The 12,005-nt window shown below is 43.2% G+C and overlaps 1 protein-coding gene across 2 annotated transcripts in view; it reads right to left on the reverse strand.

Annotated features, from left to right (window-relative positions):
- The window catches only part of IMPG1 (interphotoreceptor matrix proteoglycan 1), a gene marked incomplete at its 5' end in the record, with an annotated part of 90,596 nt that overhangs the window by 1,339 nt on the left and 77,252 nt on the right, over nucleotides 1-12,005 (reverse strand). For both annotated transcript variants that reach the window (XM_079939203.1, XM_079939202.1), the window contains 2 exons: nucleotides 244-316; nucleotides 5,067-5,232. In XM_079939203.1, the coding sequence (XP_079795329.1) occupies nucleotides 244-316; nucleotides 5,067-5,232 (239 nt within the window). The remainder of the gene's footprint in view (nucleotides 1-243; nucleotides 317-5,066; nucleotides 5,233-12,005) is intronic.

Consider the following 12,005-nt stretch of genomic DNA (forward strand, 5'->3'; position numbering starts at 1 on the left):
GGATTTTTTCTGTTATTTTATTGTTTTGTCTACACATTTCAGTTAATGCCAGCCCCTGTCTCTATACTTTTTGTACCAGGAAATGCCTTTTTCCCTCTGAAAATACTAAATAAAAAAGCTTGGCAAATAAAGGAAAACTGCTTTTTCTTATCTCTATTTAAGAGTCAGGCCCAGAAATGTTTTTAATTTCCTTCAAAATTTATATTCAGTAATTAAAACCAACATATAAAAATGGGATTTTACCTTGTTATTTTGCTGATTTTGGAACTTTTTAACACTAGTTTCATACACTTGGTTTCTAGATTGATCTGGTGACCTGCAAAAGAAAGCAAACACAAGATATCCTGTTTCCTGGGCTTATCAACATTAAGCGCAACTATGGCTTTCTACTATTTTAGTTCTAAAATTATTAGGACAAATGAAAATAGCGTATTTTTGCAGGTGCCTCCATTAGAGTTGGAGGAGATATGCTTTGGGCACCAGCCCACCTCTGCCCCGAGTTTTGCCTTCCAGTTGGCTTTACTGTTTCATAGGCAGTGGTCTCAGAAGGAATGGACAAAGCTCACGGGAAAGATGAGTGATAACTTTGTCTTGCAAGAAGTGGAGTTATTTTTAAAGTCAAATTCTGAGTTATGGTTACTGGAAAACAACTCTGCAATAATATTTTGTTCATACAGTTTTAAAAAAACTTTTTTAAAAGTTTATTTTAAAATTTGATGTATACAATTCCAGACTTTTCTATGTACATATAATTTCTGACGATACTGTATACACATTTTGCACCTTGCTTTTTCACACTTTACATTATAAAATGGGTGTAATATTTGTGAGATATTTTATGATATATGTTCCCTTATCAGTAAACTCAGTAAACTCTTTTCTTTCTCTCAACATTCTGTCCATTATAATATCAAGGAAAGGGGGAAGGAGCGTATTATTGTAGGAAGGAGGGAAACCCTGTCCGGCCCTAGTGCTTGATAGGAAGAAGGCAGAAGAGTGAGGAGAGACGCGTGGTTTGAAGAGGTTGAGTAACAAGTTCCTTGTTCCTCCTACCACCAGCTAAGGTAGCGTTTTGGGTTCCTACTTGCCCTGGTTGGGCAAATTGGAGGCTCCAAGAATACCAGGGGCCGGGACTTCCCTGGTGGCGCAGTGGTTAAAAATCCACCTGCCAATGCAGGGGACACGGTTCAATTCCTGGTCCGGGAAGATCCCACATGCCGAGGAGCAACTAAGCCTCTGAGCCACAACTACTGAGCCCACGTGCCTAGAGCCCGTGCTCCGCAACAAGAGAAGCCACTGCAATGAGAAACCCACACACCGCAACGGAGAGTAGCCCCCGCTTGCCACAACTAGAGAAAGCCCGCGCAGCAACGAAGGAAGACCCAATGCAGCCAAAAAAACAAAAAACAAAAAACCTGGAGTCAGGACTAAGAGATCACAGGTGAGGGGACAATGGAAATGGAAACTTTTCAAAGGATCTTGTAAGACAAAGAGGGCCAACCCCGCTCTGCCATACATCCAGATACCACCTAGGAGAAGAGAGGGGAATGGGAGAGGACCTTTGAGCCTAAATATACCAAGGGAATTGAGTTGCCTAAAGTGATTGCTTGCACTATTAATCACATGGAGTTCTTAAAAACTGGACTGGATTATATTAAACTCCAAGCTCTCCCCCTCTTATCTCCCCCTCCCCTACTATCCAGTGGAGAAAGGGCTCAAAAAGGGAAATAGGAATCGATTCTAGAGGCAAAAAAAATGGACCTCCCGCTACCCTGCCCCATCTGAGGTGTACAATGAGAGCAAACTTGTGATCTTGCTGTAGTTAAAACAAGTACTTCCATATTATTAAAACCTCCTTATACATGTCACTTTTATCATCATTTACTTAATCTGGCCCCTATGTTTGAAATGATTTTCATTATTATAAATAGTGTCACAGAAAACACATTAGCCCTATTAAAATTTTGGACCCCAAATCTGCTCCTTTCCATTGTTAACTGGAATGATAGCTAATGATACTTATTATTCCATATATTTGCTATGCTTCTACTTACATATTAGATTGAATCATACAACATTGTCAATATTTGATGATTTCTAACTGGCAACATGGCAATGCAATACGATTGAAACTAATATACTTATAAGTACATATTTTTGTTATTGATATATTATGTAAACAGGATCTATTATCCTGAAATTTACTTTTCTCATTTAATGAAATGTCCTGGTCTTTTCCTATGGCAGTTCCAGTAGACTATATTACCGCTTTTAACTGCCATGTTCCACAGTGAATAATATACCACACTATGGACTTAACTGTTCCCCTATTGATGGGCTGTGCAATTATTTCATAATTCAAAGCAATGATACTGTGAACATTGCAAAGTGCAATGATTTTTGTAGGAATAATTGTCTAAACAATTATTTACACAGTGGAGTATCTGAATCAAATTAAAAATTTTATAGATATTGATAAATTTATCTTGAAAACACGTTTTTCCAATTAATACACCCAACAGCAATGCTGATAGAACTAGTTTTCCCTGATGTTACCCACACTGGATATTTTTGACCTCTTGTCAAACTCATGAGTAGCTAATGATATATCCTCATTGTTTTTAGATTTCCCTAATTACCGTAAGATTGAATACCTTTTCCTATGTTTCACGGGTCATTTGGATTTCTTCTATGAACTTGCCTCTATATTCTTTACTCATTTTAATATTAGTATGTTCGCCTTTTATTGATGTGTAGGAGCGCTTGTTAGTACGGATGTTCATCCTTTGTCTATAAGTTGTAAATATTTTTCTCTCACCTTGTTGTTTATCTGTTAATTTTATTTATGGTGTGTTTTCCCCTATGGGGAAAATGTCTTCTTGGATTGAGGTCTTATTAGGGAAGCCTTTTTTTAGCCTAATTTATAGAAATATAAAAGAAATTCTTCATATTTTCATAGTTTCAATCTTAGGTTTGAATCTTTGATTTGAATTGATTTGTGTGTGGTAAGAAACTAATATTTTATTTTTCTAAATGGAAGGCCAGGTGTACTCTAATGATTATTGACAAGTCCATACTTTCTCTACTGATTTGAAATGCTTGTTAAAATAAATTCTTTGATATATAGGGCTTTGTTTGGGGCTTATATATGTTCTGTTGATCTATCGTCTAGGTCTGTGTCTATCTTAGTGCTTTAAATATTATTATTTTATGTATTTCTATCTTATAGAGCAGCCTCCCCACCATCGTACTTTAAGATTTTCTCTTGTACATTTTTATTTCCAGGGGAACTTTAGAACCAGAATGTCAAATTCCATAAAGAATTCTGTCAGGATTGAGATTAACTCAGAGAAAACTGACAGCATCATCATAATCTTCCCTTACCTGAAGGGATACTCTGTGTTTTATGTTATTTGTTAAGAAGCTTTATAAATGTAATTTCATATACCTGCTGCAGCAACCCAACAGGGGTTTTTTATTGGTCTCACTATCCAATGAAAAAAATGGAGGTTTAGAGAAGTTAGGAAATTTGTTGAACGTCACCTGATTAGTAAATTGCTAAGCCAACATTTTAATCACAATTTGTCTGACTCCAGAATATTGCTTCTTAACCCTTATTGGATAATGGTCTTTAAAATGTTACTACTTTAAAGGAACAGGGTATGTTTCATCAAGAAAAGGGCTCAGTCTCTCTTGTTTCTTGTCGATTGTGGAAGCAGCTGGCCACAAGTGCCCCTGGTGGGAAATTAGGGACAGCAGCCACAAGAATGAATAAGAGGACAGTGACAAAAACAGGATGATCTAATAAAGACGTGCGTCAAGGTGATCCTCGCGGAGGAAATGTTCAAGAGTGTGTGATTGGAAGCTCAGGACTGGGGAAGCTCGGGACAGGCTCGGGAGAAGACTTCTGAGGACAGAGGTCTCCCAGGCAGAGCTTCACTGGGTGACACAGGACTTGTTGAAGAATTAGGACCCACTGGGTTCCCTGTTTGTTCATAAGGCAACCTACGCCCTAAAGTCTAGTTTGTGAATAGAAGGCCAATTATATCTTACTTCCTTTTCCTCCTTCTAAAGAGCTCCAGAAGTGAAGGACTGATTCAACGTATAACATATCTAGAGAATGGCTTACCATGTAAACATTAAAAATGATGCCACAGGGACTTCCCTGCTGGTGCAGTGGTTGAGAATCTGCCTGCCAATGCAGGGGACAGGGGTTCGAGCCCTGGTCTGGGAAGATCCCACATGCTGTGGAGCAACTAAGCCCATGAGCCACAACTACTGAGCCTGTGTGCCACAACTACTGAAACCTGCGTGCCTAGAGCCTGTGCTCTGCAACAAGAGAAGCCATCAGGATGAGAAGCCCACGCACCGCAACAAAGAGTAGCCCCCGCTCGCCGTAACTAGAGAAAGCCCGTGCACAGCAACGAAGACCCAACACAGCCAAAAATAAATTAAAAAAAAAATGATGCTACAGAAAATATTTAATGACATGGGACAATGTTCTAAGTAAAAAAAGCTGGCTCTAAAAGAAGCCAGTCTAATTCCATTTTGCTTTGGAAAATTCTATGTAAAGAAGTACATCAGTTAACATGATGAATTATACAGGCTTTTCGTCTTCCTTCTCATCACTTTCTATGTTTTTCAGCTTTCTTATGATGACAGCTAATGTGTTTGCAACCAGGGAAAAACTCAAATATTAGACACATAGACACGGATTAAGGTAGTAGGTCACGTGGTGTTCTGTCTTAAAGCTGATGCAGCCTCTTTTTTCTTCCCTTACTGGCTTTAATGAAATCCTGCAGAAAGGCTTAGGGCCAATGGTTCTCAAAGTGTGGTCCTGGGACCAGCAGCAGCCGTACCTGGGCCCTGCACAGACCTACCGAATCACAAACAGCCTCGCAGGGCCCAGCCATGTGTGCTTTCACAGGTTCTCTGAGAGATTCCGGTGTTCACTGAAGTTTGAGAACCATGGGTTTACGGGATTGCATGAATTCATGCTAATGATGGGTGTCTCAGAAGCCTGAGTGACTAATTCTTGGGTCTGAGTGTCGCGGTGCTAGACCCACCTGCACGGCGCTCCCTTCCCTGGGGTGTCGTCACAGTCTTCTCCGGAGGCACAGGGCCCAGGGTACCCCGCTCGGCAGCGACACTCGGCTTCCTCGGTCCACTCATTCCTCACACACTGGGCAAATTCGCCACAGGCCAGGAATTTGCAGGGGTCTGCTTGATCAGCTGTAAAAAACAGGGCAGATTTTATTGGTGCAGGGACGCCTGAGCAGTGGATCCTGCAGAAGTCAGAGATGAGGGACCACATAGATTTGCCATCACCCCACTTTGTTTTTGTTTTTGCGGTACGCGGGCCTCTCACTGTTGTGGCCTCTCCCGTTGCGGAGCACAGGCTCCGGACGCGCAGGCTCAGCGGCCATGGCTCACGGGCCCAGCCGCTCCGCGGCATGTGGGATCTTCCCGGACCGGGGCACGAACCCGTGTCCCCTGCATCGGCAGGCGGACTCTTAACCACTGCGCCACCAGGGAAGCCCCATCACCCCACTTTGGAGTGAGTTGTACAAGACTGAGAAAAGACTGGAGAGAAAAGGGAGCCACACATTTCTGTATCTTTGATAAATGAGTTTATAGACACACGTGATAACATATTTAGCTCCAAATATAATTATGCACAAACTGGTATGCATCAGAATCATCTAGAGGCCTTGTTAAAACAGACTCCTGGGACCCCCCCTCACAGTTTCTGATACAGGAAGTTTGAGGACAGGAAATTTGTATTTCTAAGGCACTAACAAAGGGAACATTAAAAAAATTCTCTAATGCAGATGATGTTGATGTATCTGACCTGGGGAGCACATTTTGATAACCACTGTATTAGAGAATTAAAGTTTTTTCCTGGGCATACATCTGGAAAAGACAAAAACTCTAATGCAAAAAGATACTTGAGGGCGGGCCCGTGAGCCTGCAGGGCTTCTGTGGTCAGTAAACTTGGCAGAGCGGCTGACTCCAGCGGCTGGGCCCGTGAGCCATGGCCGCTGAGCCTGCGCGTCTGGAGCCTGTGCTCTGCAACGGGAGAGGCCACAGCGGTGAGAGGCCCGCGTACCGCAAAAAAAAAAAAAAAAAAAGATACATGCACCCCTATGTTCATAGCAGCACTATTTACAATAGCCAAGACATGGAAGCAACCTAAATGTCCATTGACAGATGAATGGATAAAGAAGATGTATGTATATACAATGGGATATTACTCAGCCATAGAAAGAATGAAATAATTCCATTTGCAGCAACAGGGATGGACTTAGAGATTATCATACTAAGTGATGTAAGTCAGACAGAGAAAGACAAATATCGTATGATATCACTTATATGTGGAATCTAAAAAATATGATACAAATGAATTTATTTACAAAACAGAAATAGACTCACAGACATAGAAAATAAACTACAGTTACCAAAGGGGAAAGGAGTGGGTAGGGATGAACTGGGAATTGGGTTTAATAGATACACACTACTATATATAAAACAGATAAACAACAAGGTCCTACTATATAGCACAGGGAACTATATTCAGTATCTTGTAATAACCTGTAATGGAAAAGAATCTGAAAAAAATATATATATATAACTGAATCACTTTGCTGTACACCTGAAAACATGGTAAATCAAATATACTTCAAAAAAATTTTTTTTGTTCATTAGGTTTTTTTATTTTATTTTTTTTTTGCGGCACGCAAGCATGTGGGATCTTCCTGGACCAGGGCACGAACCCGTGTCCCCTGCATCGGCAGGCGGACTCTCAATCACTGCGCCACCAGGGAAGCCCCATTAGGTTTTTTTAAAGGCAAGCATTTTCTGCAGAGATGAATTGGTGATCTTATATATTTAAGATGAGAGATACCTTAGAAGTAATAAAATAGTCATTTTTATGGACAGTTTTGAGAACTCAGGATGATTTCTTGATTTAAAAAAATCTCTTTTTCTTAGTCTCTTGTGATCCCTAAGGCCCTCATGTTAGAGGTTCTTTCCTTTGGAAAATTCAAATAGACCTCAGGTCTCTGTTCTTTTGTCATCAATTGTTCTCTTTCACTCTATTCTTATTTCTGTAAGATTGCCTCAAGTTCTTTGTAAGGTGGAGTATAAATCAGGAGAATCTCAGACAATTTAGCTCTGGAAGGTCTGTGGCCCCTGCCAGCCCCTTCCCTGTCTTTCTAGAGCTGAGCCTACCGAGCTCTCGGGCAGAGAAGCAGAAGGCCCACGTCCCCACGTGCTGATGGCAGAACAAGAACAGGCCCCTGGTCCCCAGACCACTGTTCTCTTCCGCCCAGAAGGTTTCCTGTTGAATCACATCAGCCATTTACTCTTCAGATTATTTCAATAAGCACCTATTATGTGATAGGAACTAGAGGACAGGCAGTCGGGTATGAAGCCACTCTTTCAAGAACCCTAGGGGACAATAAGTCATATACACAGATGTTTCTACACAAGAAGCCCAGTATCTTGTCTAGTGTAAGGGCTCTCACTATGAGGGTATGTTAGAGAAGAGCTATCTGGGAGGGGACTGTTGAACTGTGTGTCTAAAGTGGGTTGCATTTGATGTGCAACGACTAGGAAAGGCACTCCGACTGGACCCAGCATGAGCAGAGGCACAGAGGTGGGAAAGCAACTGCCATGTGAAGAGGGGTCAGGGGAAGCCCAGCATGGAGGAGAGCAGAGACTTGTGCACACGGAGGAAGGGAATTGAGACTGGAGAGGGACGTTCAGGCCAAGCTCCGGTGGCTCTTGAATGTCGTGCTGGGGAATTTGGACCTTACAGGCAGGTGGGAGCCATGGAGGATTTGGGGGCAGGGGAGGGCTGTGATCAGACTTGTGCTTTAGAAAATATGTAAATAGATCTTAGAAGTTTCAGAATTAGGATTGCTTCCGTGATCGTCTGGTATAGTATTTCCCAAGCGGGAACATTTGCAGAACTCCAACTGAGCAGGATTTAGTAAGTTTTATGTTAAAAATAGGTTTGGTGGCTAAATAAGTTTTTTTTTTTTAAATGCTGCATGAAATAAACATAACCGGTTTCTCTCTCTTTCCCCTGGACTCTCTCTCCCTCCAGCTGCACCCCCTTCTCTTTTTACTTTTAAACCTCTTAGAGTCACTAATAAGCGAATATCTATTGCGCATCTTCGAGGCAAGGCTGGAGTCAGCCGCTTTGCCAAGTTTACTGACCACAGAAGCCCTGCAGGTGTGTGGGGTGCAGCTTGTGGGGCGAGAATTCCACGGACCCTCGTGTTCACTGTCCCGATCTAGCGCCCCCTCGTGGTGGAAAATGAGAGCTAGGGGGTTGGCTAGACCAGCCCAGGCGGAGGGAGGGCGAGAGCAGGTCCTTGAAAACATACTTTGGGGTCTCCCAGCAAAGTAGACCTGCTACGTTTTTACGTAAAGTTGTATTTCTCTGCAACTTGAGGGTCCATATGGACAGCCAGGCCTGGCTAATGCGAACGGGTTTCCCTGCCTCACAGTTCCTAAAGCTGGCCGTGCGAAGGGGTCCTTGTCACTGTTTAGAAAATGACTCAGATTTACTCTGACAACCCAGGTGTTTCATGTCCAGGGCCTGGTTTAATAAATAACAGCTGTCAGCAACTTGACAGCCAGGCCTGCAGTCCTGAAAGCAAAGGCCAGAAGGGAAGAGTCAGCGTCTCCTCTGCCCTCTTTCTGCAGTGGAGAAATAGATTTACCTGGGAAAGCAGACTGAATGCACCGAGTCTACCCCTCTGAAGAGTAATAGGAAATGTGTGATAATCAGGTGAGTTTCCTGTTTAAAGAAGTGTTTCTGTTTTTTTTTTGCGATACGCGGGCCTCTCACTGTTGCAGCCTCTCCTGTTGCAGAGCACAGGCTCCGGACGCGCAGGCTCAGCGGCCATGGCTCACGGGCCCAGCCGCTCCGCGGCATGTGGGATCTTCCCGGACCGGGGCACGAACCCTGCATCGGCAGGCGGACTCTCAACCACTGCGCCACCAGGCAAGCCCAATGTTTCTGTTTTACCAATATTTCCTTCAGCCCAGCCAGGCGTAGTCTATGTCTATGTACCAGTAAAGCTGAACAGAACACAGTAAGGCAACACTGGAGAAATGAATTTATCCAAATCTGGGGGCCATCAATCGGCTATATTTGACAAACAAATGCACCTAGTTTATAGATTACTTGCTTCTCCCATGTCATTTATTTGGGACCAGCCTACAGAACAGTACAAGACTTCACGTCACCTAGTTGTTTTGGTTTGCTGTGTACGTCTTCCTGGGTCCTAAGACAGTCATTCAAATAACAGATTGGCCCTTCAAACTCTTTAGTATTAAGAATTCCAGTCCAGCTAATTGCTTTAGATTTTTATTTTATCCATATTTAAAACCTTACATTTGAGGCAGAATTTTAGAGCTAGAAGGTATTTTGGAGACCTTCTCCACTAATTTGCTCACTTTGCAGATGAGGAAGCCAAGACTCAGTGAGGTTGAATGTTGCCAAGATCAAGGCTGTTTGCGCTCAAGTCCTCCCCCTTCCCCCCGGCCCCCCCATCTTGTGGACTGTGTGAGGACAGGTTCCAGGGAAGGAAAGAGTACCAGGGGGAGCCGTTGGCCATGGTTTGTAAAGGCAATCTCAGTTAATTAGAATCGTAACAGAAGAGACGAATATTTACATTAATTTGTGAGGCAACTCTTACTGCGTCCCCTCCTATTACCTTAAAAATGTATGAAAAATTATTTTCATAAGTAAAAATGACCCTCTTTACTTACATATCATTCTTTGAGGGACACCTACAACTTTGGGCTTTAGGCTGATTCTGCAGAGGCAGGGCCATAGAAGAGGAGAGATGGTTCTACGATGGATGAAAGTTTAACTAGTAGAAGTTTCTTAAGCAAAGCTTTCCCTACGTTGTTATTTCCTTTCTTTTTCATTCTTCATTCTCCTTAGAATGATGGACTCATTCACGAGTGGACCACACAACTATTTGCCTCTTCCTTAACATAACTCCCCGGGACATGCGCAGAACAAATTGGTCTGAACTTCCTGCACTTTGCTCTTGATTTGGTCAAGATTAATAATCTCAACATTATGCAGCAACAACCTAAGATGCTCTGTTCTGAATGTGGTGTGTGGCATGGAAAAAGGGAGGACAAGACTTGAGATCAGCAGCCGGTCAGGAAGAGAACAATTAGCTGCCATTTTCTAGAAGAATATTTTCAAGTCACTATCAGGTTGTGTGTGGATTTGAGGAAGTGAGGGCCTCATGATGCCTTAGCCTCCTGGGTTTACTTAAATCCCCTTTAAATAGATTGTTTTGATGGTGCGTACTCCCAAGAGGTTTCTCTATAAGCCTGTACCACACCCAGCAAACACCTAGTATGATTTGGGACATCCTCTGGGCTTATCATAACTGCTTGCTAGCAAAATGACTTAATATTCTATCCTTAATCCATGTGGATAGCTCTTCTGCCGAGCAAACTGGACAATCTCTCTGTAGAGGCAGCCCAGGGCACTCAGTGAGTTGACTGTGTTAGTAGCTCCTCGTTTGCAGCAGGTGGGAAAGGTCCAGGTTCATCCTGGCACTTGGTCCTTGGCTTCCCACGTGGTTTCCAAACATAGTCAGAGCACTGGTGTCATTTCATTTCAGGCCTTGTCCCTGACTTGGCCTCAGAAATCATGATCTGAGCCTCCAGCTTCGCCAGGAGAACAATGGCAATTATCTATACGAACTGGGAGCGCACATGTAATGAGGGTTACTGTTTGTTTAGCACTGTGCTGGGCACTTGAAACATGTGTCTTCATTAATATTCACAATAATCTTCCAGAGTAGACAGTGCTGACCTCATTTTCCCAGGTAAGGAAACTGAAGCCCATTTTAGGTAGTATGACCCAAGATTAACATGTTCAGCTTTTGACATCATTTTAGTGGTTTCAACTATGGGGTTTCCAGGAGGCCCTTCAGGGCTTGGAGGGGTGAATAGGGACGAGGGAGAGAGCAGTGGGGAGGCGAAACTCGCCAGCATCTCCAGTCTCATTGGTTTACAAATCAGATGTCCAGGAAGGCTTTCCTCTGAACCTTAATCTAACTAAAGCAAGCTCAAAACCCTCATCTGCCACTGCTCCTTCATGAGGCAGAAAGCTTCCCTTATAGAAAGCGCAGTCTGACAGACGGTGGCTCCACATTTCTTTCTGTTGTTCAAATGTGACAGCAATGAACATGACTTGCGGTAATGGAGCTGTCATGTGGGGCTTGGATCATTTTGAGATTTCCAGTGCATGCACATTTTATGTGTCAGTTTCTCCCCTGGATTTGCTTCTATCATGTCTTTGGTGTGCATTTCAAAGGTCTTGAAAAGTATTCCCAGCTGCTGACTGAGGGAGGTGGTCTCTCAGTCCTACATCATGTGATCAAAACGCATCTAAATGAATACCCCCTGCCTGCAGAGGACACTTGAAAGCACTTTACAGTTATAGTTAAAAAAGATTACGATCCAGGTCATCAAGCAGCTTATAAATCCATAGGTTCCTGATGGTCCAAGACTGTCTTTTTTCCAACCCTCTGTTTCTGGTCCCAAGTGCACTCATGCCTGAAAATAGACTCTTGTTTCCCGCCAGCGCTCTGAGGGTCTCAGGCCCACCTGTCACTAACTCCGGTTCATTGCACCCACCCCTCCCCCCAGATCGTCCTGTCACTTGTACCGCATCCTTGGGGCTGAGTATTGATTGTCTTTCTGCCCTTTGCTTCATCATTCTTTACCATTTCACCATCCCCTTCCCTTGCGCGGTCCTAACACTCACGTGCTAGACCGGAAGTGAGGCATCGCCTTTAATCGGGTCCCGTGCTAGGGCAGGATTTCAGTTCAGTATGGCTGGAACTCAGGCTTCGTTTGGTCTGGCCGGCGCTGAGGGCCTGTTAGGACTTTTCTGTGGACTTTTTTTTTTTCTGTTTGTTTTTTAACATTTTAATGCGATGAAACCTAGTGATCGC

This window comes from Stenella coeruleoalba, assembly GCF_951394435.1.
Source record: "Stenella coeruleoalba genome assembly, chromosome: 12".
NCBI lineage: Eukaryota > Metazoa > Chordata > Mammalia > Artiodactyla > Delphinidae > Stenella > Stenella coeruleoalba.